This window comes from Gavialis gangeticus, unplaced genomic scaffold (genome assembly GCF_001723915.1).
Source record: "Gavialis gangeticus isolate Ggan-Ray unplaced genomic scaffold, GavGan_comp1, whole genome shotgun sequence".
NCBI lineage: Eukaryota > Metazoa > Chordata > Crocodylia > Gavialidae > Gavialis > Gavialis gangeticus.
In genome coordinates this window covers 1148013-1174386 of record NW_017728973.1, presented here as the reverse complement: position 1 = coordinate 1174386, position 26374 = coordinate 1148013, and the positions used below count along the sequence as shown (strand labels likewise).

Below are 26374 nucleotides of genomic sequence, written 5' to 3'. Positions count from 1 at the left end.
CCCAGGCCTAGCTGAGAATCAACTGCTGCAGCACTTTTCCCTAGTAAAAAAAAAAAAGTCAGTGGTGGGTGAGGGGTGACATTTTCCAGGTTGGGAGGGGAGAAGGTCTAAAACAGACTGAAGCGCTCCATTGTGTGCATTGATCTGCAGCGACCCATCTTCACCGGCAGGGGGCGAGGAGGGCGGCCTGACCCCTTTTGTCCCTCGCGCGCTGCCGTCGCTCCGGCTGTTGCAGCGTTTGAATGGGTGGAGCGGGCGAGGAAGTTTAAACCGGGGGGCGGCCGCTGCGGTGCGGGGCTGGGCCGGAGCGCGGGGAGCCCGAGGCGTCCCTACCTCTTCTCTTCTCTTCTCTTCTCTTCTCTTCTCTTCTCTTCTCTTCTCTTCTCTTCTCCTGGCGGCTCCGATGGCTGCAGCCCGGCCCGAGCTTGAGCCCGAGCCTGGTGAGTGATGAGCTGCCCCGCGGGCGCGATCCCTGCGACGCCGAGGGCCCCCTGCACCCCGACCGACCCACGGGGTGGAGGGGAGCGGCCTTGCCTTCCCTTCCCCTTACACTTGCTGGCTTCGCTTGGCGACCCCTCGCTCTTGTCCTTGGGGCGACAGTCCGTCCTAAGTCCCACGCACTTTCTCTTCGCCGTTTCATATTTCGTCAGTCTCGTGTGCGCCCTCCAGCCCCCCTCACCCCCCCCCCCTTTCTAAACTGAACGGGCTTCGCATCGTTAGTCTCTCCTGTGATGGGGGCCCCTCCGGACGGCCTATCATCCTCGCTGCCCTTCTCTGTCCTCACTGAGGTGCGGTGACTGGAGCTGGGCGTGGTATTCAAGGAGTGGACGTGCCAGGGATTTACAAAGGGGCTGCAGAAGTGGAGACTGAGGGGGGATTTAGTAGCAGCCTTCAGCTACCTGAAGTGGGGTTGGAAAGAGGACAGAGATGGACTGTTCTCAGTGGCGGCAGGTGACAGAACAAGGAGCAACGGTGTCAAGTTGCAACAAGGGTAGTTGAGATATTAGGAAGAATGTTCTCACTAGGAAGGTAGTAAAATGCTGGAGCAGGTTACCCAGAGAGGTGGTGGGATCTCCATCCAGGGGGGCTTTCAAAACCCGGGTGGACAAAGCCTTGGCTGGGATGGTCTAGGTGGTGTTGGTCCTGCTATGAGTGGGGGTTGGACTAGATGTGACCTCCTGAGGTCCCCTCCAGCCCTCATTTTCAATGATGTTATTTTCTGTTTTGTTTGTAATTCCCTTAATGATCTCTAATTAATAAGAATCCTTCCTTAATAATCTCCTTACACTTCCCTTCAAAGGAGATCACAGCACTCCACAAGGCTTTAGTCCCTTGGTTGAGAATTACTGAGCTTATCTCTAAGGCTAACAGCCTCAGTTAGATCCAGAGCTCCCGTTTTGACTCAGATTAACCTCACTTGATTCCAGGGGCAGATATTTCACAGGTCCATGGGACAATGAGCACATGCCTCCGTAGGATCCCAGGATAAACATCTTTGTCCTAGGCTAAACTGGCTGTCTGTGTTTACCTTCACTTCTTCCCCAAGCAATGGAATGGTTTCCCATCTGGAGCTACATGGGGGTTTTGGAGGAGTAGATGGCAATTACTGATATGGAGACCTGGCAAGAGGCTTGGAGTAATGCCCAGCTCTTAAACACACTGCTATTGCACTTCTCTGTGATGAGACTGGGGAATAGGAGGAGGGATTCAGGGAAACAACAGGAGACAGCATTGTTTCTTCTTTGGAACTGTGCTGGGTTCTGTGTTGCTGTACAGTATTTAGGTCTGTTATCCCTGCTTCTCTTATAGACCCTCTTTACTTCCCACCACCCGTATGACCAACATAGTGGTGTGCCTTTTTAGCAGCTCAGGTGCGCTGCAGAGCAGACAAAGGACAAAGACGACACCTAGGGAAGCAGTCGGAAACAGCTGGCTCCTCCCGTAACCAGCCTTTCTTGGGGAAATCCTTCTACCTGGACCTGCCAAACAACAAGAACACAGAGTTTCTGCTGGAAACCATAAAGCATCTGGGTGGGGTGAGTATGAAGGAACCTCTCCCTGGGAAAGCTCAGAAAGAATAAAGCAGCCGTGCATTAGCTCCGGAAGAGGCAAAGGAGTGATCAGTGCTTTAGGAGCATGGTGTTAAGGGCAAGGAATGCTGCATGGATTTGAGGGAGGCAGTGGAATACAACATGCCTCTTTAAAAAAATAAACCCAAACCAGACCCTAACTTACTTTCTAGTGGTGCATTCTTGAGTAGCTCCAGGCAGTTCACTGCTTGTGCTCCCATTTCCCAAGTGAAGGAGGACTAGATTGTTCTCGGGGCTACATATGAGGCCTGTTTCATCTTCGTAGTTGCTTATAATTCTCTTCACGTGGAGCTTAGCTTTCCAAATGGTTCTAATCCAATGGTGCTCAACTTTCTAGCTCCATTGGCCCAGTGCCCCAGGCAGAGTTGGGCCTCAGGCCTGATCCAGCATGGGGTCAGTGCACCACATCAGGCTGTGATTTGATCCCATGTGCTAGTCTGACCCTGTGCGTTGAATCTGGCCGTGTGGTGACCCTGTGAGCTGGTGCAGTCTGGATCATGGGCTGAACTCAGCCCACAGACCAGAGATGAGCACTACTACTCTAGTCTCATCTGCGGGAGCTGCTCTTCAAAAGCTCAGGAAAGTCCATTTCTACCTAGCCCCAACTTACCTAGGTACCTAAATGGGAGCTGAGCTCTCAAACTTGGTGATTTCAAAAACAGTCCTTCTGGGGAGTAGGCAGCATAACCATACATCCTGGTTTGGCCTAAACAGTCCTGGATTTTGTAAGCTGTCCCGGCTGGTTGGTGAAAATTGAAACCAGAGTCCTGAAATCGGCCACCTAACGTGATCTCTTCTTTCTCTACTGGCTCTGCTGCTCATGAGTGTGTGGAAGCAGTGCTGGCCTTAGGGAAAAAGGCACCCTGGGTGAACTTGTATTTTGGTGCCTCCCCACCACCCAAGTCAGAGGCAGGTAGGCAGGGGTATGGAGCACAGTCTGGTGCGGAGGCAAAACAGCATGAAGTGCCAGGTGTGTGGAGGGGCAGGCATTGTTGCTACTGTGCAGGAGCAAAGTGGACAGACTGGAGCAGGCACCACCTTTCCTGCATGTGCTGACCTGGCTTCTGAGCAGTGGTTAGAGATGGGGGCTAGGCTGGGTTGGGCTGGGCAGTGCTCCAGTACAACTGCCTTACTTCTGCACAGCAGCAGTGTTGCCTGCTGGCTTGGCTCATCATGCTGCTCTGCCTTCACTTGAAATATAATGTCCCATATTTCCTTAAAAATAATATGGTCACTGTAGGATTAGGTGACTCTGGGTGAGGCTTTTTGGGCACAGGACCCTGGGGAAGAGTTCTGTGCACACATGTGAATTAACTATGGGCTGTATTCAGAACCTCTATTTAGTCCATGCTGGCCAGCATGACTGGGAGGAAGGCTAAGTAGAGAAGGCAGTTAAGGGATGGTGTTGGATGGGAGAAATTGCTTATAAAATACAGACAAAGTCACATTCAACTTCCCTTGCCCACTGGGCAGCTGCAGGTGGGGTAAGCTAAAGGCGGTGGTTACTTCATTTGAATGGCTACTGAAAAGTTTCAGATTTTAATATACTGTTGTGGCTCTGCAGCTGGTTATATTTTTATCTCTGAGTCCAGATGATCGAAAGCTTTCTGAGCAAAGAAGTCAGCTATGTGGTTTCCAGCAGCAAAGAGGCCAAACTAGACAGCAGGCCTGGGAGGCAGACCAAGAAACAAAGCTGCACTGCCTCCTGGGATGACAAGGCAAAGATCCTGCCCTCTGTTGCATCCAAAGGGGGGTGCCATGTAAGGCCTTCTCCGAAGCCAGCAGACAGTGTAAATACTGTAAGTATTCAAGGCTTGAAGCAGAGGTGGTTTTGAGAGGGGAGGGCCAGAGAACCACAATGGATGTGGGATGTGCTTGACTCAGCCTTGCTTGAACACACCTGCTCTGTGCTTGTCTGTGAGCAGGACTGGGACACCGATCAATGACCCCTGGTTTTGAGACGGGGGCTGCAGCTGTGAGGTTTTTTAGTTTTCTAGTATATCCCATCCCAAATATTCTGTAATCCATCTACAAGGTTTGGTAGAACAGCCATCTTATAGCAACACTATGGTATGCAAGGTAGGCTAACAAATGAAACAACAGGGGAAACTATTGGGAGGTAAACTGACCACCCACAGCACAGCTGGGATGTTCACATTGACTTGATGACATACCTAGGAAGACTATAGAAACTTATAACTTCCTGTTAAACTCATATTGGTTTATAAATGAATGCATCCTCTTGCATGAATGCATGCTCAGGGGTGCTGGTGTCCAATAGCACAACATAATAGGTAGTTCAAGCTGAAGCTGGAGAGCTAGCTCAAATACTGAAAGAAATTGTTTGTCCATCTGATAATATCTGATGAATACTAGTATACGATTTACTTCTTGTGTGGTGTTGGCTCATGTCCTGCCTGACTTGTTCTGGTACTGTTTAGTGGGGAAGAGATGAATCTTATTCTACCCCTAAGAGTAAGAACAGAGCTTCCTGTTACTGGACTGGGCAGCCCTGCTCACAAAGGAGAAGAAGCATCAGGGAGTTGCTGTTGGCTTGTCAAACTGGGGAGGTCAGTGGGACTCCCACCTGTCCTCTCCCACCTGCAAGGAAAACTTCAGGATTACACTGCTCATGTTTGGCACTCCTTTGCCTGACTTGGGGGCAAGCAGGGTGGATAAAAATCAAAGATTTATTTAAAAAATAATAAAAATCGGATTTTTAAAATTTAAATCAGAATATTTTATTTAATTGTATTTTGTTTTTGTTTTTTGTGTACACACAGTCAAGCCCTTACCTTTCTCTAAAAGTGCAAAGTTTCAAGAAGTTAAATGAATAAGGGATATGAAATGACGACTGCACTCGTTGTAGAAAACAATGGTTAAATCGAGGCTTCCTGACCAGTGACTTAAGTCATGATTTAAATTGATTTAATCTAAATCAAATCCACCCTGGGTGCAAGAGATTACTATACAACAGCAGTTCAACTTTGTCTTGCCCTGTATATTGGGAGATCTGAAAGGGCAGAAATTAGAGCTGCCAGGAAAAAGTGTCCTTCACATGACCTCCTCAGTGTGAGCTCTTTAATGGTTTGGGTTGACAAAGATTTTGAGTAATCAAAGACTCGGTGGAACTGCTTATACTTTATAGTTTATAAAACACTGAGGGGATGAGGCTGCTTGTGACTACTGATAGCTTTCCACATAAATAATCGAGAAGTAACCTACAAGATCTAATGAGACACCCTGGTACAGTATGGCCTGTGCTGGATGGTCTGACACAGAAGGTCAGGTGGCTTCACTTCAGACACAGGGGATTTCCCCTTGTCTTCCTGCTGCATTACCCACGTGGACCCTTGCAGGCAGAGCCAGGCTGCTGAACCTGACCTGCAGGTGTGGTTGTGTATAACTCTGGCTTTTCCTGGCATGTGTTGCAAGGCTGCCTTCCACCCTTGAGATGGGGTGTGGAAAGCAGAGCCTCACAAGATACAAAGATTGCTTGTGGCTGCTCAAGAGAAGCCAGTCTTTGGCCAATGGAGGGCATCTTCAGTGGAGAGCTTACCGTGGGGGGAAATGCTCCGACTTTAAAAATCTCCCTCCCTAGGGAATGCTGAAGCCTGTTGCTCAGGAGTGGGAAGCATAGAATGGGGTGATGCTTTGAAGTGCAGCAGCCTCTGTATAACACTGAGCTGCCCAAAGTGAGCAGGTCGTATGTACTGCTCCCATCTTTCTGACTTCTGCTCTAACGCACTGCTTGCTGTGTCTCTTCTTTCAGGCTCTGATCAGCAGGGGAAAGGAGCTGCTGCAAAAAGTCATAAGGAACCAGGTGAGTAGCAAACTGATGTGCTTTCTGTATAAATGGGTATGTTCGAGGCACTGGGCTCCAGTCTGTCCTCAGGGCAGAGTCCCTGTTCTGTCTTCTTGTGTCACACCCTCTGGGATTATCATTAGTGTAAATTCTCTGTTTAAACTAGCACTTCCAGGCAGGCTTTCCACGCAGTTTGTATTGGTTAAGGGTTAGCTGCTCGTGCAGTGCCTCCCTTGTTGTCTGTGTTGGACAGAATGGGGCCTTATGCCCCTGACACTTATCTTGCTGCGACCTCAGCAAACCCTTGGCTCAACAAGGCCCCAGCTTCTAGCAGCTTTTTTCCTCCCTTCATCCCTTGTTTTCTTTAGTTTAATGTGGTCTCTGCTTCTAACTCAATTTTTCCCCCACCTCTTTCTGCTGCTTTCCTGGAAAATAGCACCAGGCTCGGTTGGTCTGCCATAGATATGAGTAAGGAGTTTCAAGGCTCTTGGAGATTACTCGTAAAAGTGACACACATTCCAGAAAGCTATGTTTGAAGGAAGGCTCAATAAGAGGGCAGCTAATTGGCGCGCACAACTAAATAGTGAAATAGGCTAAACTGGTGTGGGTATCTGTAGCTCCCCTCTACGTTGTATTTATATTGTGATTAGTTTGTTAATCATGGCATAAGTGGCAAGAGTGGTTGATGTGCACCTGATTTAAGGTGCCATAAAATGGGAAATGTGCTATAAAAATGTTACACAAATAATGGAGAATACTTTTGTGGCTGGTTTGTGTGATGCCTTCAATTTAATCTGTGGCCCAGGCTGACAGTCAGCTGATTGTTGGTTTGGGGCTGGAACCAGGCTGGGGTTGGGAATCAGCCCTAGGACTGACAGTCAGTTGACTTAAAGCCCCATGCCTGACAGCTGGGCCAGAGCTGCTGGGTATGGGGTTTTGACAATCAGCTGATTGTTGGCCCTCACCCAGATATCCCCTGCTCTCAGATCTGAAGCTGTCCAGGTCAGAGACAACAGGACAGATTCTTGATCAGCTAAGCTGGAAACAGCTATTCTGCCTTCCAGTAGGATGGAACAGGCTGCCCAGTGTCACTACTCTAAATACCAGTCATTTCCCAGTGTGTGAGAGAATGAATTTTGTACTGTTGAGCAGTGATGCTGCAGCTTTACCTACGGGAAGACCATGGTTTTTAAATGCAGTGATTCTCAAAATGGTATCTAATAAAATCCTGGGGCTGATGCTGTGACAACAAGAAAAAGGATCACCCTGGCCCTTTCAGAAGGGAAGGGGAAAGGGAAAACTCTTCCTTGGGACTGTCCCAAGAAGTAGCTTTATTTGGTCTCCTTCTCTCCTGACTAGTGTGACTAGCCCTAATGTGACTTCGTAAGGGACAAGCCTCTGACTTTGAGACCCTGGATTTTTTTCAGTTTCTGGCTTCCCCAGTGAGCCATAGCACCCCCACCTCTGAGGCCTCCTCCTTTTTGGTCAGCTCCTGAAAAGCAGGAAGAAGTGTTTTCCTCTTTAAAAGAGGGTTATCAGAGTGCTAGTGCCCCAAGCAGCACAGCAAACGCTGCTTCAAAACAAACAGTCTTTATTATGCCCTTGCAGCTCTCTCTGTCCTCGTTTTTCTTTCTCTGTGTCTACTCTGGGACCGTCTCTTCCCGTCCAACTCCCTCAAAGCTTCACTCCCAGGGGCTCAGTGAGCTACACTTGCAACAGAACAGTTACAAAATGTATAGTTTTAACCTGCTAACAACACTCACCCAATACAATGAAACATTATGACATGGGGAACAAATCAAAGAGCAGTCTGTGGCCTGCTGTCAGGCCTAGACTGCCATCTGCCCCTAGGGTGAAAAGGGCATCTAGATGTCCTACTTGGGGAACTATATACTAGCATTATTTACCATAGTCTGCCCATACTGAGCTTCCCAAAGTGCTCCCCATTGCAACTTCAGGCAAGAACCCAGCTTGTCTAGGCTTCTTCGTCGCAGGTATTTGGTTCTGTCCTTAAAGACTCTGAATCACTTGACTGATGTGATTCAGAGTCCAAACTTGCAACCTGTCAAGGCCAGAAAAGCTGTTAGGCAGCCATTGGAACAGTGTGCATTCAGGCTGCTGACAGATGTTCATTTGAAGGCAGGATGGGATCCGATCTGCAATCCCAACAGTCATACCTCCTGCTGTGCCACATGTATGTGGCAGAAAGCACAATTTTGGAATTGGGGAACATGCCATACTACCAGTAGAGGGGGAGCCAAGGATTGTGATGCTGGACCCCCCTGCTCCAGAAAGTTGAAAGTCGGGTGCCTGATAATTAACTCATTGTTAGCTGGCTCTGGAGATCCATGGCACTAGTTTGGGTCCCCATGTGATTACCAGAGCTGGCTGACAGTCAGCTGCTTGGCGTGCCACTCTTATGCTTGAATCCTTGTGCAGTCCTGATCAGTCAATCTGCTGATGGTCAGCTGACTGAGACCACACTGGAACAGTCTTGATCAGCTGATTGTTGGTACTGTACTGGGCCAGTTACAATTGTGCACTCTGCTCTGCCATGCATTCAGTTTAAAGTGGGATAAAAGCCAGCCAAAAAGTTATTACACAAAATACATGTAATATTACACATATGTTATGTAATAAAACTTTGTGGCTGGTTTTCTGTTTCATTGTGCTGTTAATGCCCTAAATGTGCAGCTGGTTTGTGCTTTAAGATACGAGTAACTGATTAAGCATGTCGTAAGTGGAACATAGGTCTGGCGCTTCAGACTGGCCTTCTGTGTCCAGGTCTGTGTTTCACCAAGTCTCTTCTCTTTGTGCAGGACACCTGGGCTGGCAGTAGTATCCTTGCCAACGCTCGCTCCTGGGGTGTCCGGATCCTGCATGTGGACGGTATCCTTCTTCACGGACTGTGTGCATGGGAATTTATGGCTAATGATCTTCCAGTCTGTAGCTTCCTGTCAGATTAGTGAACTTGGGGGTAGGGGTGATTTGGTGTATCTGGTTATATGAAAGGAAGAATTATTCAAAGACTGGCTCACATCAAACTGAGGCTTTGCTGCTTGAGGACTCAAGGTCTCTATGGGAATATCTTTAGAAGTTCATTGACTCTGTTAGCAAAAGGAGTGGGCTTGGTCAGAATCCCCTCTTCTTCTTCTCTCCCTTGCATTCTATGGCCCTTCTCTTTCTCACCTAATGCAGCTGTTGCATTCAATAATTAGAATAATGCCTGGTAGCCTTGCTGATTTGACAGTCTCAAAGTACAGACAAGGGGTGACACCAGAATAGTCAGGGGTACCAGCTTGTCCTGCTGAAGTACCTCAGTCCAAGTGATGAATCCTAACTACTGGGCACTTGTTCTCCATCTTTGAGAGAGTCAGTGCCAGAGGAAAACATTGGAGCCATTTGGTGCAGATTCCTGTTGCCAGCAATGGAGTCAAGAACAAATCTTTCAGTTTAGGGCTCTGAGAGGCTATCATGACAGTGACTTAAGGTTGCTGCTACCCTGAACTGGACTCGGATTAGTGGTAAAGGCTTCATATTTACTTGTGCTTGCAGATTTGCATCCTGGCTCCAGTTTGCCAGACTAAGGCATAAATTAACTTCCTCTGCATGTCTTCTGCAACATGGAAGTGCCAGTTGGACTTGAATTATGCTCAGCTCCAGAGGTGTAACTGGCCAGTTCTCTGCCCTGGGCTGTGGCAGCACATGGTATCAGAGCAGCAGCTGGAGCTTTGCTGCGGCTGCCAGGGGAGATGTCTTATTTTTTTCCTGCCAAAAATCTGTGTTTAAATGGCTGTTTGACACATGGCAGCAGCAAAAAAGGGGGATGACCTCTTTTCCCGCCTGCAGCAGTGAACCTCTGCATTGTGTGCTGCTGCCATCCCCTGGGGCACAGTGCACCACCTCTGCTACTTGGCTTTCCCCGCTGTCAGAGCCACTGCAGGGAAGGTGCAGGAAGATGGGGTTGGGAGGGTGACCCCCCCCAGCTTCTTTCCTGTATTTCCTCCCACTTTAGCAGTGTTTTGAATTTGTTTCCCGCTTACCTACCCATTATCATGCTACTTTGTTCCCACTCAAACCTTAGTTCTTGGTTTTCTTTCTGTGGCTGAGGGAAAATGTGCAATATTGTAATTTTGCCAGAAGATGGCAGGCTAGGGCTATGCAGCCTTACTCTTCTTGGTGTAGGTTGGGGGTGTCAGAGTTATCCAGCCCTGTAGTCCTGCTATTCTGTGCACAGAGTGAGCCCTGAAACACGGCCAGGATGCGCTGCATGTAGCAAGCGGGGCTAGACTGGCTGAACATGCTGCATGTGGTTTGGAGGCCTTGCACAGGGTGTGTGCTACATGTGGCACTCTGCCAGATCAGTCTTGCATGCTAACTCTGGTATGGTATGGCCTGGCTCTGGAGCCAGTGCTCAGGGCCAGTCCAGCATGGGTGCTGCATGTAGCAAGTGCCTTGGATTGTTCCCCTACCCCCCCAGCCATGTGTGGCACCTGCAGCTCCAGATCCAGCCTGTGCACCAAACCTGGCTCCCCACATTGCATGCAGTGGTGCAGGATCAGTTTAAGACCTGCAGGCTGAATTTTAGGGCTCCATGGATTGGATCTGACCTGCAGGCTGTATGTTTGACACCCCTGGCCTAGACAGGCTGTTATATTTAATACTCTACTCACTGGAAGCAAGGAGGAGGAACTGTTTCCTTTATTTTACTTGGGCTTGGCTCTTTAACACCCTACCCTGCACAGAAATGATGGCCTACATTCAACAACTGCTGCTCACCATGTCAGGAGCAAGGAAATCCAGTCAGAAGATGGAGGTAACTGATGTAAACATGGCCCGAGTTGGGATCTTCTTGGGACCAGGAATAGAAATGGGTGTACTTTTCACTTCAGCTCCCTGAAGAGTCAGGGAACAAGTCTTTCACAACAGAATGGATCATTGATTTCTCTCAACACTCCATATCAATGAGTAAACTATTCCCCATGAATTAGTTCTTATTCCAGTGCACTTCAGTGTCTGTCATGATCTAGATGACTGTGTATAAAACCTGATAAGGTTCAAAATTGTACAAAGATTGAGTAATGAGAATGGATGTAATGTTAGAGTGATCTGACTTGAAATAATCACAATCTAAGAGAATGCACTTTAATACAGCTAAATGCAAGGGAATAGGTTTGGGAGCTTAAGAAAAGGAGGTTAATACCTCCAGGGCATGACATTTTGTCTTGCAAAGCAGTAGCTCAGTGACTTAAATGTTATAGTAGGTAAGTGCTTCAGTGTGAACATTCACTTCAGAGCTGAAGATGGAGTACAGGGTCAGTATGCCAGGCTTTTAGATTAATTGTGTTTCTCACGGTGTTTGAAATGGGTGCAAGGTAGGGGTGACACTGCATTGAAAGGGGCAGCTTGGTTAACCTTGTTTCAAGGAATCTATTTGCTGATCTGGTCTTGGCCTTATCCAGATGCTGCAGGATAAGACCGAAACACTGCAAACTAAAAAAATCTCATTTGTGGTGCAGCAACCCTGGAATTCCTAGTGAACGAGGATGCTGTGAGCTGCACTCTCTTTTCTCATTGCTTTGGAATCAGAGTTGCATGTGCCATCAGTGTCTGACTCTGTCTCTTTTCTCCCTTTATCTAGGTAATAAGCCTTGCATTTGGGCCAAGAGTTCCTAAAGGTTAGTACAGGTACTTGGTTCTTGGCTTTACTATATGTAAAGCTGGTTGGGAATCTGCATTTGAAACCCAAATTAAAATTTTTACAGAACAAAGCTTGTCTTATCAAAGCTGCTTTTGTTGAATATTCCAAGACCATTTTACCGGCTTTTCTTGCTGTACTCTGAGGTGTAGGTGGTGTTTTGAGGGTGTATAGATGAGCTGTGGCTTTATGCTTTTTGATTTCAGGAACTCATAAAATGAAGTTACAGTACAGTACAACTAGGGCTTTTGGACTCTTGAGTAGTGACAAGAATTGCTACAGGCGATACATTTTCTGAATCCACTGTTAGCTGCATAACTGAAAGTCTCAAATAATACTCTGACAGAGAGGGGAAGATTTAAAGGGAGAAAATGGAGATCCTGCCTCTTGCTCCTTTACAAATGGCCAAAGGTGGTTAGCCAAGTTTGAAGGTTAGCAGGGTGGCATCTCAGGGTGTGGGCACATAACACTTAGATCAGGGGTGGGCAAAATGTGGCCCGGGGACTAGATGCAGCCTGTCAGGCCATTCTACCTGGCCCATGGGCCCCCCTCCCCCCAAATTTAGAAAATTAATATTTGTCTGCCCCTGGCTGCCTGTCATGTGGCCCTTGATGGCTTTCCAAAACTCAGTAAGTGGTCCTCCTCCCGAAATAATTGCCTGCCCCTGACTTGGACTGTTATAAATGCAGTTTATTTAGGAAGAAAGTGTTCCAGGTTTAAACCAAAGTTTACTTGGGATAATCAGGTATTATTTTGAATCAGTCCAGTGTTATGTGCAGACACCAAAATTCCTGTGACTGGTCCATCCTCCAGGCCCCTCATCCTCTTTGCCCCAACTTCTGCAGGGCAACTAGCTGCTCTAGTACTGCTCCTGCTCTAGTGGGTAGGGAGGGCACAGAGAAACCATTAGTAATTAATGGGTAGAAACAGTAGTTAATGGACCAATTCTCATTGACCAGCATGGAACCGACAGCTATTCTGTGGTATGGAGTGCCCGTTGTGCAGTGACTTAATTCTCCCTCTCCCAGCAATTGACAGGTATTTTAAAGGTACCTGTCAAGTCACTTACTGACTTTCACAGGAGGTTTCACAACTCTGACTTTCACAAGCTCAGGTGGTTGGTTGTTGAGGCCCTGAGGGACCATGATCTGACGGGGAGTAGGGTCCACAATAAGTGGTCGCTCTTTAAGAACATCATCCTAAAAGCACAAGGGAAGTCCATTCTGGCCTGAAGGAAAAGGACTGGAAGCCCTCTTGGCTCAATAGGGAACTTGTAGAACTCTTGAATCTGAAAAGAAGCTTATCAGGGATGGAAGTCGGGAACTACCACTAAGGAGGATTATCCAGCAATGTCCTGCACCTGTAGGGAGTGGACCAGAAAAGCCACGGCTGAAACTGAACTCAAACTGGCTACGGGAATCAAAAACAATAAAAAGTCCTTCTTTAAATATGTGGGAAGTTGAAAAAAAAAACAAAGGCAACATTAGACCCTTGCTGAACCAAATGGGGTAGCTGACAACTGATGCCCAGGAAAAAGCTAACCTTCTCAATGATTCCTTTGCGTCGGTTTTCCACCAGCCCAAGGGGATCACCCTGCCTGACAGGACTCAGGATTCCCAGGGTAAGGGCAATCATACACCTATAATCAGCAAAGATCTTGTAAGGGAACAGCTTGAGAAGCTGGACATCCCAAGTCAGCTGGCCTGGATGGAATGCACCCAAGAGTGCTAAAAGAGTTGGCTGACATCATAGTACGACCAATGGCGAGGATATTTGAGAACTCCTGGTGTTCGGGAGAGGTTCCTGAAGATTGGAAGAGGGCCAGTATGGTACGAAGGAAGGAAGGAAAATCCAGGGAACTACAAGCCAATCAGTTTGACCTCAATCCCTGGAAAGATCTTGGGGAAAAAAATCATCGAAGAAACCATCAAAAACAAGCTAATGGAAGGCAACATTCTGAGGGAAAGCCAATGTGGCATTGTTGCAGGTAGGTCTTGCCTGACCAGCTTCACTTCCTTCTGTGACCAGGTGACGCATCACCTGGATAAAGGAGAAGAGGTTGATGTCATATATTTAAATTTCAGAAAAGCTTTTGACTCGGTCTCCTATGATGTTCTCATGGTTAAATTGGGGAACTGCAGCCTTGACCACCTTACAGTCCAATGGCTGGGGAACTGGCTCCGTGGTCAGATCCAGAGAGTGATAATCGATGGAACTGAGTCAAAATGGCACATGGTGACCGGTGGTGTCCCCCAGGGCTTAGTACTTGGACAAGTACTCTTTAATATATTCATAAATGATCTGGATTTTGGTGTCAGAAGTGGACTGGCTAAGTTCACAGACAACACCAAATTATGGGGAAGTGTGGTCATGCTAGAGGATAGGCTGGTAATTCAGGTCTCCCTGGACTGGTTTTTGATCCACCCACCAAGGTGGGTGGATCAAAACCTGATGACATTCAACACGGAGAAATGCAAGGTGCTCCACCTTGGGAGAAAAAACCCACATCATACTTGTAGGCTTGGGAGTGTTACACTCACTAGCACCACGACCTAGAGAGGCTTGGGGGTGATGATTGACCACAAGATTAATATGAGCCAGCAATGCAATGCTGCAGCCAGCAAAGCAAATAAAACTCTGGCTTGCGTCTACTGATGCACCTCAAACAAGACCCAAGAAGTCATCCTCCTGCTTTACTCTCACCTGGTGAGGCCACAGCTGGCGTACTGCATTCAATTTTGGGCTCCTTACTTCATAAAGGATAGGGAGAAGTTTGAGAGAGTCCAAAGGAAAGCCATGCATATAATTAGGGGTCAAGAGAAGAGGCCTTAGGAGAGGCTGAGAGGCATGGGACTCTTCAGCTTGCAGAAGCAAAGGCTCAGGGGTGACTTGGTGGCAACATATAAGTATACACAAGGGGTGTGCATCGGGACCTGGGACAATGTCTGTTCACCAGGGCACCCCAAGGGAAGACAGGGTCTAATGGTCACAAACTGCTGGAAGAATATTTTGGATTGGACATAAGGAAAAACATATTTACTGTCTGAGTCTCCAGAGTCTGGAATAGACTCCCCCCCAGAAGTGATGCAGGCACCTACTCTGGATACCTTTGAGAAATGCTTGGATGCTTATCTTGCTGGGGTGATCTGACCACAGCTGACTTCCTGCCCCTTGGGCAGGGGTCTGGACCCGATGATCTTGGAAAGTCCCTTCCAGCCCTAATGTCTATGAAATCTACTCATCTAGGGGGAAGAGGGAATTGAAATTGAAACTGTTTTCCCAGAAAATCCTTTTAAAGCTAGAGCCTGCAGCAGAGACCTTGGGTAGCGCCTTATTTCCTGAGAAAGATAGAAGCAGGGGGGCAGTCAGTTGGATTCTTCGTTCTCTGCTAGGGAAATCCTGGAGAAACTGTGGGGCTTTGACATCATTATAATGCTTAAAAGGTGATTGTTCAATTCTTGGAACCTTTGGCAGCGTATGTACGGACACGTCTGAACCAACACAATTATGACCCAGTTCCCTTTGGTGAGCTTCTTGAAACAGTTTAGTATGTGTCCACACCATTAAGAGACTTATTGGTTCAGAGTGGCACTAGCTTTTGTGGGCAAGGACCTACTGTGTCAGATGCTATGAAAGGACTGGCAGAAAGAAAAGCTTATGTGTAGAAAGGAAAGGGATAGGGGGTGGGAAGGGAAGTGTTATTGCTAAGAGTGGTAATAAGTGGATTGATTAGATAAACTGAGAAGAACAAAGCAGTTAACACTTGGAGGGATGCCAGAATTAACAGCTATTTGAGGTAATGGAATAAGAAACCATGGTCCCTGCTGAGACTGTGGTTAATACAGTCCAATCTTTGGATGACTACTTGTTTTGCAGTTTCACATTCAGCTATGTGTGTTCTGGGGTTTTTTGAGCTCTTTTGTTTAAGGATAGCTACTCTGAGGTCAGTGTGAAATGCCTAGGGATGTTAAAATGTGTTCTGCCATATGTTTTTGTGCATTTTTGGAATTGATGTTGAATCAGCATCCATTGCTTTGTACGGCCAATATAGAGGGGCGCTGTAAGCACATGGTGGCATATATAATCTTGGTGGAGGAGTGGGTGAATGAAGCTTGATGTTATAATTTGTGGCATTTGGAACAGTGATGATGTGGTCTGTGTTGATGAGCAGGCATAAACTGGCATTTGAGTTTGTAGCAAGGCGTGGTGGCATGGTGAGAAATTGAATGAGATAATCTATTGCTGGAGAGACATTGTTTGAGTCTAGTGGAGCTGCCTGTAAGCCAAGACAGACTTGTCCCCTCAAGGCTAGCTTGAAATGGTTGCCATGTATCTGGGAGAGGTTGGAGGTCCATTACTATTACTGTTGTGTCTGAGATGTTCAAGGTGAGAGCTACAGAGGGACTTGGTTGTCCTTGTCATGGGGTTGGGTCAAGAGGTTCCTAGTAACAAATGACTCAAGATGGCTGGAGGATTTTCAGAAGCAGGAGGAAAATCTGATCATTGATGCTAGACACTAAACTTTTGTCAGGGGAGGGGATGTGTAGTTGCCTCAACTTTTCAGCTTCAGAATAACAGTAACTGAAAGAGTTTGTCACTGTTTAAAACTTTGACCAACATATTCAATGTGTGAGTCAGCTGGTCACAGTCCAGGTATAGCTGCTAAAATGTGCCTTTTAGCAAGTGCTGGAACATCTTGGCCATGTACTCATCAAGGGTAGCTCACTAAAGAAAGAGAAGTTGTTATCATATGTGCTCATATCTCTTAGAGCAAATCTAGTCAAAGCAGGGGTGGGCAGCCCTCTTGTTCCTGAGAGCCCAAGATTGAAACTTGTCCATTCTGGCATAAGTTCATCTGAAAGGTGCAAAAAGGGTCAGTATTTCTAGTTTTCCAGTCCTTTAAGAGGAGACTCTCCAGTCTTCCTTTAAAATTTTGGCAGATTCTCTATAAAGGTACCTAGAAGCAGAATGAATGCTTAAACCATTGGCTGAGAAAGCATGGAGTAGGATTTCCCCTTAGCTACTGTTCTGAGTAGCTTGTCATAACTTGAGAAATGCCGGGTCCCTTCTACTTAGTGCTGTCTGCAAAGCAGCAAAATCATGATATGGGGGTCAAGGCAGCGCCTAATCTTTTCCTGGGAGATGACCTGATTCCCTGTCAGATAAATGTCCAATAAATCCTGACACCCTGCTAAATCTGTATTCAATTCTTCCCATTACCTGCTCTTCTCTAGAAACTGGTAACTTCTATCTATCCCTTCCAAAGAGCATGCTGATAGTGGCAGCTATTGGTAACTTGGAACACTCTGGTTCTTGCCGTATAGCACATCTGTATTCAAATAGCTAACATCTGTCTATCATTCTTCATGGTGGCTGCTTCCTCTAAACTTGTAACACATTCATATTCTATTGCATTCTGTATTACAAGTACAGTAAAAGCTGCATTATCCGGCACTTTTACCATCTGGAATTCTCTATTAACCGGCATCTGTCAGAGGCACCATCTTGCTATACTGTTTACTTTAAATATTTTAACTACGATATAAGGAATAATAAAGTTAAAATATTAGAAGTTGTTATATCATAGTTAAAATGTTACATTAAAAGTTTATATCACAGTTAAAATGAAGCCTTAGTTTCTTTCTTGAAAAAAACCTCTCAGATAACTAGCATATTTGATTAACCGCACTCCCCATTCCCCATGGATGCTGGTTAACAGAGCTTTTACTGTATATGATTACTTCTACGAGGTGGTCAAAAATGTTGGGGGCTCTGGAGTTGTAAGTGACCGGGAGATTTCTGGCACCTGCACAGACACTGGAAGCTGGTGGTCAAGGGAATATGTTGGCAGCTTTTCACTAAAACTGGTAGTGAAAGGTATTCATCAAAATGTCGACATCGTCACTAGGTTCCAGAGCTGACCTGTAGAATGAACTGTAGGTGCCACTTGGTGTGACTGAACCAGGCTGTCTGAAGACTGGCAAACAGCTATGCCTTGGTTATGCTTGGTTCATATTTAAGGGTAGCTTAGCATCCAGAATTATTAAAAATGCCAAGAAAACTTTAACTTCTAGAGCCCCTTTCTTTGTAGGCAGGGACTGAATGAAGGGGTATGGGGCATGTCCAGGAAGCTGCTAACTGAGGAATTGTTCTTCCAGTGGGAAAATTGAAGCCTCCTTTTCTGAAGATTGAAGACCAGAGCAGGTGGGTGAGAGCTGCTTAAATCTGACATGTCTCTGACTTTGAGGCTGAGCTGTGCTGTCAAGGTTGCTGGGGTTTACTTTGTGTACACTGCTTGCCTTCTCATATCCAGGGGCAGAAGTGTATGGCTTAGCTTTGCTATGGCTTAATTCCTTCCAAGACCTCTGTTCTCATCAGGGAGTTGTTGATTTCCTTGAAGAGGGTGGGGGGTGGGGGATGGCAAGTGTACAGAAAGTGACAGGTAGAAGAAGGATACTAGAATAAGACCAAGGTTCGCTTCCACCTCATCTAGGGATTCTTTGTGTGACCATGGACAAGACACTTATTCTCTTTGATTTCAGTTCACTATCAGATGAGCATGGACTGCATGGGACCAGACTACTTGGTGGTTAGAGCATTTTACCAAGGGGTGATGGTCTCATTGGGGCTTCTACTCTACCACTCACTTGTAGCAGTGCTGGTCTTCTAAATCTGTGGAGAAGCCTTTTCAGTCTTCCCTATTTGGTACAGGAGCAAAGGCAGCTTAACAAGAGTTGCCTATTTAAAGCATTTCACTAGCTTAAAAAATGAGGCAAATGCAATATCTAAAGCATCTGTGCTTTAGTTGCTCTGAAGTAAACTTGTAATGGGGCCTGCAAAAGCAGCTACCTGAAGGGAAGCCTTCCCTCCCTCCCCCAAATTAAAACAAAGGAAGCTTACTTTGTCCAACAGTGCCCTGGAACTGAGAGAGCGCACCTGTCTCATTTCAAGAGGATTACTTTATTGTTAACCTAAGTTTAACTAGTATTCAGATCAGGCAACGGGAGTGCCAAAAACATACTTGTGCCTGGGAGGATGTGTAGGCTGGATCCCAGGATCTCCGAGTTCTTGCTGGCGGTTCAGCTAGTCTTTCACTTCCTGTCATCCTCTGCTCTACCCCAATCCTCCTCAGACTTGTAATCAGATATGCAGTCATTGATGACATCTAGTATCTTTTTGGTGTATCTTAATGAAAGGCATTGATACCCCCTTTCGAGCTAAGTGAAGAATTTATAAGATTCTATGTTCATTGTTTAGTATTGTTTAACTAGGATGAGCTTCAGAGGTTATATCAGTTAGATTTTACTCTTCCTACTGAGTGTTATTCTTTATGGTAAAAGGTTTCAATTACTTTGTTTGTGTTACCATGGTTATAGGCAGACAAGGTTCTTTGGATAGATGTGATCTCTTTTATTAGACCAACTATATAGTTGGAAAAATTTTCTTTGCAATCTTTCAGGCACAAGCACCCTTCTTCAGGCATAGGAAGAGGTTGCTGGTGTAATGTGCACTGTCCTGGGTAGAATAGAAGCCAATATGCAAAATGCAGGTCTGTGAAGATGCAAATGCCTGGCAGTGAGAATCTGAGGGAATGGGGATAATAGATGTGAGACAGGGGGAGTGTTGAATTGGTGATAGAATGTAGCTGGTAACATGCAGACAAGTTACCTGGGGTTATCAAATGGGAGGCGGATTATAATGTGCCATAAATTCAATGTCCATATCTAGTCCATGATTTTTTGTATCCAGTAGATTTATGAAATCATGTTCATACACTTGTCTACGAAAGGTGTTCTGTAAATTCTCTTTGAGGATTAGAGCTGAGGGACTGGAGAGAGTGGTTGTCTTGTGAGAAGTGTGCACCCACAGATAATGGGGTATTTTTGTCTTTGATAGACTTTCGGTGTGTGTTCATTCTGGTACACAGTTGTTGTTTGGATTCTCCTACATATTTTTATATTTCCATGGCTTTTATATTACATATTTTTATATCACCATGGTTAAGCACTTAGTTAATGTTTTCATGTTTAAATCAGCAGCAGAAGCATGGAATCTGGCCTTGGAAGCCTGTCTTTTAGACAATATTTACTGGGAATGTATTATTTGAGTTACAGGCTTACAGCAGCAACATGCAGTTTCTATCATTATTTAATGCAGGATGTATACAAGATGGAGGCATTTATGCCAAGGCTTCTAATGTGTTCCTTGTACTGTAGAGCTAAATATTGGATCTTGTAGTTACCTGCAGCAAAATGCAAAGAAGGAATGTCAGCATTTATGACTTCTTTCCATGCTTTTTTTGGAACTTCAGCACTCTAACAGCGGATGAAGCAGAGAGTGAAAGGTGGTGCCAGATCACCTGGGCCAAGGACAGTCTTTTTATTTTCCTGCATACTTGGTGCAAGTGGATCCTAGTCCAAATCAAGGACTTGATCACTGCTGTGGTCCAAATGATAAATATAAACCATGTCAGTGTCTTGTGGCTCAGGTTTGAACAATAAAGGGAACCAAGCTGGGGAAGGAGAAAACTAGATCCCTCTCAAATGCCACCAGCATAATCTTGCTAGAAATAAATGGGACTGGCTTACGCTCTTCAGAAAACATTGATTATCAGACAAGAACAGATTTGTGCATGGGGGTGGGGAGGGAAAGAGACACAGTGAATTTTCTTTCTATTTTTAAAGGGGTAGGGGGGTGAAGGATGAGAAGCTGCCTGTCTTGCTGCTTTTCCTAGAAATCATGGCAAAGCTGGACCTTGTGTAAACATTGAATCTTGGAGTAGCACCAGGTTTGATTTTGCTCTTAATCCAGTGAGAAATGGGAAGTGCCAAGCAGAGGGAAACCTTGAGGGGTGTCACAGCAGTTGTGGGTAATGGTATCGGGAGCAAATGCCAGGCCAGAGAATGAAAAAAGTGTCTTGCTGACTCAAGAAACTGTGACATGATTACGGGTTTGTCATAATTTTGCTTTTGCTCTTTCAGGCGATTCAGGCCCTTACACCACCAGTTCAAGAGCTTCCCTGATCTGAACTTCTTGGCACCAAAAGGTTGCAGCCCATTTGAGCCTCTGAAAAGCCCCTCAAGCTCCTGCAAAACCAGGTACAGTAATTTGCAGCTCGCCTTATGCAACCTGCCACTAAACTTCATGAGCCCATACTGGTTGACACCCTTCAGGCTGCCCCTTTTTCCTGTGGTTCAAGGCAAAGACGCTTTCCCTTCTCCAATTTTCTTATTTTATGGGCTCTACCCAACCTGGCCGGTGAGGCTGACTCTCCCAGATGGGGAGAGGAGGGTTGGACAATGGGCAGAGTCCCTTGCTTTTTGCTTTGTAACTGACCATGCTTTCCCACCTTGACCCTTCTGGGCATCCAAGTAAAAGTTACATCAGGACCCAACAGCAGCCCTCGTGCAGGATCTGACCACTGGGGGTTCTCGTGTTGCTTCCTTGCAGGGTCCCTGAGCGCTGTATGATTCTCAGTGAAAAAGAGAAGAGCCCCCAGTCCACTCCACCAACCATGCCAAAAAAGAGGAAGGGGTTTTGTGAGTGCTGTCAGGAGACCTTTGAAGATCTACAGCTGGTAAGGGCCCTATTGGCTCCCAATCCCAAACCAGACCTAATTCTTCATTGGACTCCCTAGCTCTTGCTAGGTTCTGGCTTGAGTCTCGACACTCCTTGGGAAGATGTTATCATAACAGGCCCTTTTAAGAGGGAAAGGAATAGATTATATAACCAAAGTCTTATATTTGTGGTGTTTAATTGACCCAGCCTCCTAGCCAAAGGCTGGGATTGGGCTGTGACCTTTGACCTCCTGTCCTGGCAAAGCAGCCCAAGATCTCTGGAGGAACAGAGCAAACAAATCACATGAATTAGTGGTGTGCAAAAGTCTGGGAGATGGGATTGTTACAAGTAGTGTCATGCCAGCCTTTGGGAACCAAGGTCATGGGCATTACAGGTTCTGTAGTCCCATGATAAGCTGATAAACTGAATGGTTAGGGATTGGCTTAGTGCAGGGGTAAGGGTTTGCCTGTTCCTGGAAGACATGCTGAGCAGCTTACCTATTTGTACCCAGATTTGTTAGGTCTGTTAGCCCCATAGGCTACACAAGGGCTTATGCACACTTTTGGTTTCTAGCCTTCCCCCAGCAGCTGCCATCCAGGCATTCTCTCTTGACTCTGGCCAGTTATTGTAGCTTGACTGCACTCTGGTCTCATATGTGTGATAATGTGGGAGGAAGCTACTGGCTCAAATTTCCACCTTCCTGCCTGCCGTGATGTCTTCCAAATACTCTCTTACTCTGCCATTTCTTTCAGCACCTTCAAAGCTCCCACCACAGGCAGTTTGCACTGGATGACTTTCAATATGCAGCTGTAGACCATCTCATCTCCCAGCTCATCAATGACTTTGTAGAGCTCCCAGATTGGTTCTCATCATCCAGGTAACTCATATGGGGCAGCAAGGCAGGGATGCTGTGAATCTGTTACCATGGGATTTATTGCCTTGTGCCTTCAGCTAGGCTGAACTGAAACACCAGCATGTTGGGATTTGTCAAGCTTAAGTAATGGGACCTTTCAGTCCAGATCAGTGGGGTGGGGGCTGGGGTGGTGGTAAATCTGTAGGGAGTCAACAGGTCACTGAGCAGTCAAATACACAACCTCTGGTGATGAAATGGCCTCCACTGCCCCCCCCCAGGCCTTGCTACCTTGGCAAAAAAGAGTCTGGATGAGTTGTAAAGGAGTTCCAATCAGTTTCCAGGGGATTTGAGTTGATTCCTCTCACCTGTTGAACTCTCAAATACATGACCAAACTACTATGCACTCCTCTCTCTCTAAGCTTGCCCTCTTGTTTCCAGTGGAAAATTCCCCAGACCCTTCACGTGTCCTTTACTCCTATGAAATTGCTCTTTTGCCCACTCCAGCACAAGTTGTCCATTCTGTTCCAGGACTTGGCACACCTAAAATTTTAAACCCTCCTCTGTGTTTCATCCTCTTCCCTGTCATACATATGATTTGGGCCACCCTGGTCTCCATCAGGAGGATGAGAACATGTTCTGCCAAGGCTGGTTGTGGTTACTCTGTCCTGCCAGCAGGTGACACTCTCAAACTCCATCAGCCATGCATCCTTGAATAGGCTCTGCCTGTGCTACCTGTTGTCCATCTGCCCTTCTCAGTGTAGGGACTCTGACACCCCAGGTATTACATAGGTTTCCTGCTGGGTTACTGTCAGTTCTGATATTGCCGCATGCCTTGGAACTCATGCTAAATTAAGATTTTTCTTTCCTAGCGTATCTTGCTCTCCTGCAGCAGATGCATGTTCCAGTTCTCAAGCAAATGCCATGAGAGCACCAGCTGCAGGACTGGGGAGGAAGGGCTTGCAGGCTTCTGGGAAAGACCTCTGCCTCAATGCAGAAGACAGGCTCAGCTTGTTGAATGGGGAATGTTCCCTGAGTCCTGAAGAGAAGCCCAGTGAGAGATTTGACGAGCCTTGTCCTGTTCTGGAACTGTCTGCTAAGGACTGCCTCTTAGGGCTGTCTACAAAGCCAGTGCGACAGACTGGGTCCCCTGCTGGAGACAGGCCAGGTAAAAAAGTTCTTGCTGGATGCAGCAACACAAATGGGTCTGCTGTGGTTGGTGTTGCTGGCTCAGTCCCTGCTCCTGATCTCAACCATGGGACCTGTTGCAGTACTGGGGAGAGAGCTGCCTGTTCACCTGGATCTGTTCCCCAGCAAGCACTCAGACCCACAAGCTGCTGTCCAAGAGATTTGTCCTGCTCTAGGAAACGTAAACTTTCTTCCTCTCCAAGTGCGTGTGTGGAAAAGAAGTGGAAGATGCAGCTCGGTAGTGATCCCCTCTGTCTGGATACATGGACAGGCTCAACGGGCTGCAGGCTGGTTCATCAGGAAGTGGGACAGGCTGCTTTGAGGCACAGCCTTCTGGCTGTGGCCAGGGCTGACAGAACTGCTCCATCATGCACTTTTGGAGTGGGAGAGCTCTCGCTATCTTCCAGCAGACCCTGCAGTTCCCCTGCCCTATGGGTGCTCCAGAAGCAGGACCCTGGGGGTCCCAAATCACCATCAGACCGCCTAGGGCCTCCTTTCATGGATGTTGTCTCCCTAGAGGCAGCCCAGGCGAGTACAGCCCCTCTGTGTAACCAGACCGAAGGGCATCAAAGCTACCAAGGAGGGCAGCCCAAAGAGGACACAGAGTCTCCTTGCCAAGTGCATAACTCTGGCCTTGAGCTTCATTCTGCCGTGAGCCAGTCTGGCTGTCCCACCTGGCATGGCCCCCTAGCTGCCAAAAGGGAGCACTGCAGCTCTCCCAGTGTCTGCTGTGTTGGACTAGTTGAGAGTGTGGTACCTGAGACTGCCAATGCCGGAGACCACTGTACAAGCATAGCCATTCATCCCGGTGTCCTTCAGCCTCTCCCGTCTAACCCACAGGCTTGTCCTGACCTTGAAAATTTGACTACCTCCTCATCAAGGTCAGACTGGGACATTCAGCTGTTCTCCACTCTTGATAGTCTCCAAAGCACCAGGATACAGCCCATAGATGGGGAGATGCTCAGGAGGACCTGTATTGATGTGCGAGAGAGTGGGTACGAGTCCCATCTCTACTCTGTCTTGAAGCAGAAGCCAGAGCTGGATTGGGCAGGTAAAGATGACAAGAGTCACTGGAACTGTCGTACAGAAATGGAAGGAGCGCCTTACCGAAGTTTGAGACCTGCTTGGACAGCTGGACCAGCTAGGCATTAGCCCATGACTTGCTGCATAGGGCCTTAAAATCCTATGGCTCACCAACTGAGTACCATCACAAAGGACACTCAGCTGAATTGGCTGTGGCATCTGATTTCCCTGGTGTTAACAGAAAGCCTGTGCCTGGCCAGAGAAGAGTTGGGCCAGTTCATAACATTTGTTTGGGAGTGCTGCTCTTCTGGTGAAAGTAGTCACCACTCTTATCTGCAACAATGCTTGGGGACTGCTTGCACTCTTGGACAGTCCCTACCTGAAGATTCCCCAGCCTGACCCAGCCAGCATTGGCAAAATGAGCACTTAACAGGCCATCTTCCCATTTAAGCAACATTGTGTATCCTCATGTCCAGTTCCCAAAATGAGGAGTCTGCATAAGTGAATGCTGTAGTGATCAGACCCTATACTGTGCTTTGCAGAATGTGTCTTGTGGGAGAGGGGGTAGAATTGCATGAGCAACTACTGTCTCTTGGTTGTGGCACAACTGCAAACATGAATTGGACACTACAATGAATTAGACCAGTGGGGCCATACAAAAAGCTGACTTCCTCTAGAAGTGACTCTGCTCTGAGCAGGATGAGCTCTTATGGGCTCTCACATTCTCTTCACTATTTCCCCATGTCTCCAGAGACTACCTCACTTCCTCCTTGTGGTGCTGTTAATGAGGAGAAATGGAGATGATGCCTGTATTGATTATATATCAATGTCTTGTTAGCTCATGCTCTGCCTGGCATGTGGTCTGATCTCTCTCTCCTGTCTCAGTCTTAGTGGGCTGGAAGTTGCAGACATTTGTCTAGTATTTAATCTCTTGTTTTTAGAAAATTTTAAAAAGTGGAATAAACTGAGTGCTGATCAAGGCAGATTGTGCTTCATCCTGCAGCTGGGGCAATGATGACCTCAGGAGGCTGAATGCATCTGTGTCCAAGTGCCTATTACCGTTGCATCTGGTGAAATCCCTTAGTTGTGAAGTACCTCCAATGCCAACATACTTCTGTAGCACAAGAACAAGCAGAGCCCCTGCCATAGGGGTAGGACAGCATAGCTGGGGGGCAGAGTGTGAATCAGGACAACTGCCCTGGGCCCCGCACTTTGGGGGGCCCCCGCAGACAGTGCTGTATAGGCCCGATGGACAGCACCATTGGTACATGCTGAGGGCAGCACCACTCCGGATGCCACTGGCTCCATGTTCTGGCCACTTGCACACCACCCCCCGCACAGGCTGATATGCCCTGCGCCCCGTGCACCCCTACGAGCAGCTCTGTAAGGCAGACCCAGAATTGGACTGGGGGACTCCAGAGGGGAACACAGGCAAAATATGGTGGCTTGGGCCCATCTATTTTCTGGATTTGCTGTAATGAGACACTGGTGGAAAGTGGCATAGAGTGGCTGTTTGGATGGGGCCTAAATGTATTGTTGGTCTCCCATCTTCTAAAGCAAGGCTGTCCAACTGGTGGTCTGCAAGCCACGTAGGGCCTGTCAGGGGTTAACCTACAGCTCGCAGTGTGGGCGTTGCTCCCCCCGCCCCCTGCTCCGCTCTTCCGCCTGGGTTCCCTTGTTTCCTGCCGTCACGCATGGGGGTGGGGTGCTGTGACCTACAAGGCCCAGGGAGCTCAGGGCCTGGGAGGTATCTGCTGTGTGGTGGGTGTGGGTTGTGGCTGCAGACATTCCCCCACCATGTAATCCCCATGTACAGGAAGATGCTTTGCCCCATGAGCCTCTGCAGGTCTTTTGGCACAGCTGTTCTAGTGCATCTGCCCAGGTATTGGGTTCCCCACAGGAGAAGTATTTACTAGTCAGTTAAGCAACTGGCACCCTGGTATGTTTAACATTTTGTCCATGAATTTGACAAATGGCTAGGAGTGAATTTACGCGACCCAAAGGACTTTACTAGCATAGTGCAAAGATTGGTACCATAGCAAAGAGAGGAGTGCAAGGTATAAATTCTCTTACCAGGCTTCCTCCTCTCCTTCCCGTTTGATGTCACAACGATGTTGGATCTGGTCTGTTCAGTCTCCTCCAAACACTGTGTGCCCCTGCCC

The 26374-nt window shown here is 47.2% G+C and overlaps 1 protein-coding gene across 2 annotated transcripts; it reads left to right on the top strand.

Annotated features, from left to right (window-relative positions):
• Positions 1–393: 393 nt before the first annotated feature.
• Positions 394–25192, top strand: DBF4B (DBF4 zinc finger B). Of its 2 annotated transcripts, XM_019505784.1 has the most exons (12): positions 394–440; positions 1864–2036; positions 3683–3889; positions 5863–5913; positions 8715–8784; positions 10641–10711; positions 11537–11573; positions 17752–17797; positions 20575–20691; positions 21044–21170; positions 21904–22028; positions 22874–25192. In XM_019505784.1, the coding sequence occupies exons 1-12, from the start codon at positions 404–406 to the stop codon at positions 24339–24341; spliced, it is 2529 nt and encodes an 842-aa protein (XP_019361329.1). In that variant the 5' UTR covers positions 394–403; the 3' UTR covers positions 24342–25192. The 2 variants fall into 2 exon arrangements, with proteins under 2 accessions (XP_019361329.1, XP_019361336.1); XM_019505791.1 differs by lacking the exons at positions 8715–8784; positions 10641–10711.
• The last annotated feature ends 1182 nt before the right edge of the window (positions 25193–26374 follow it).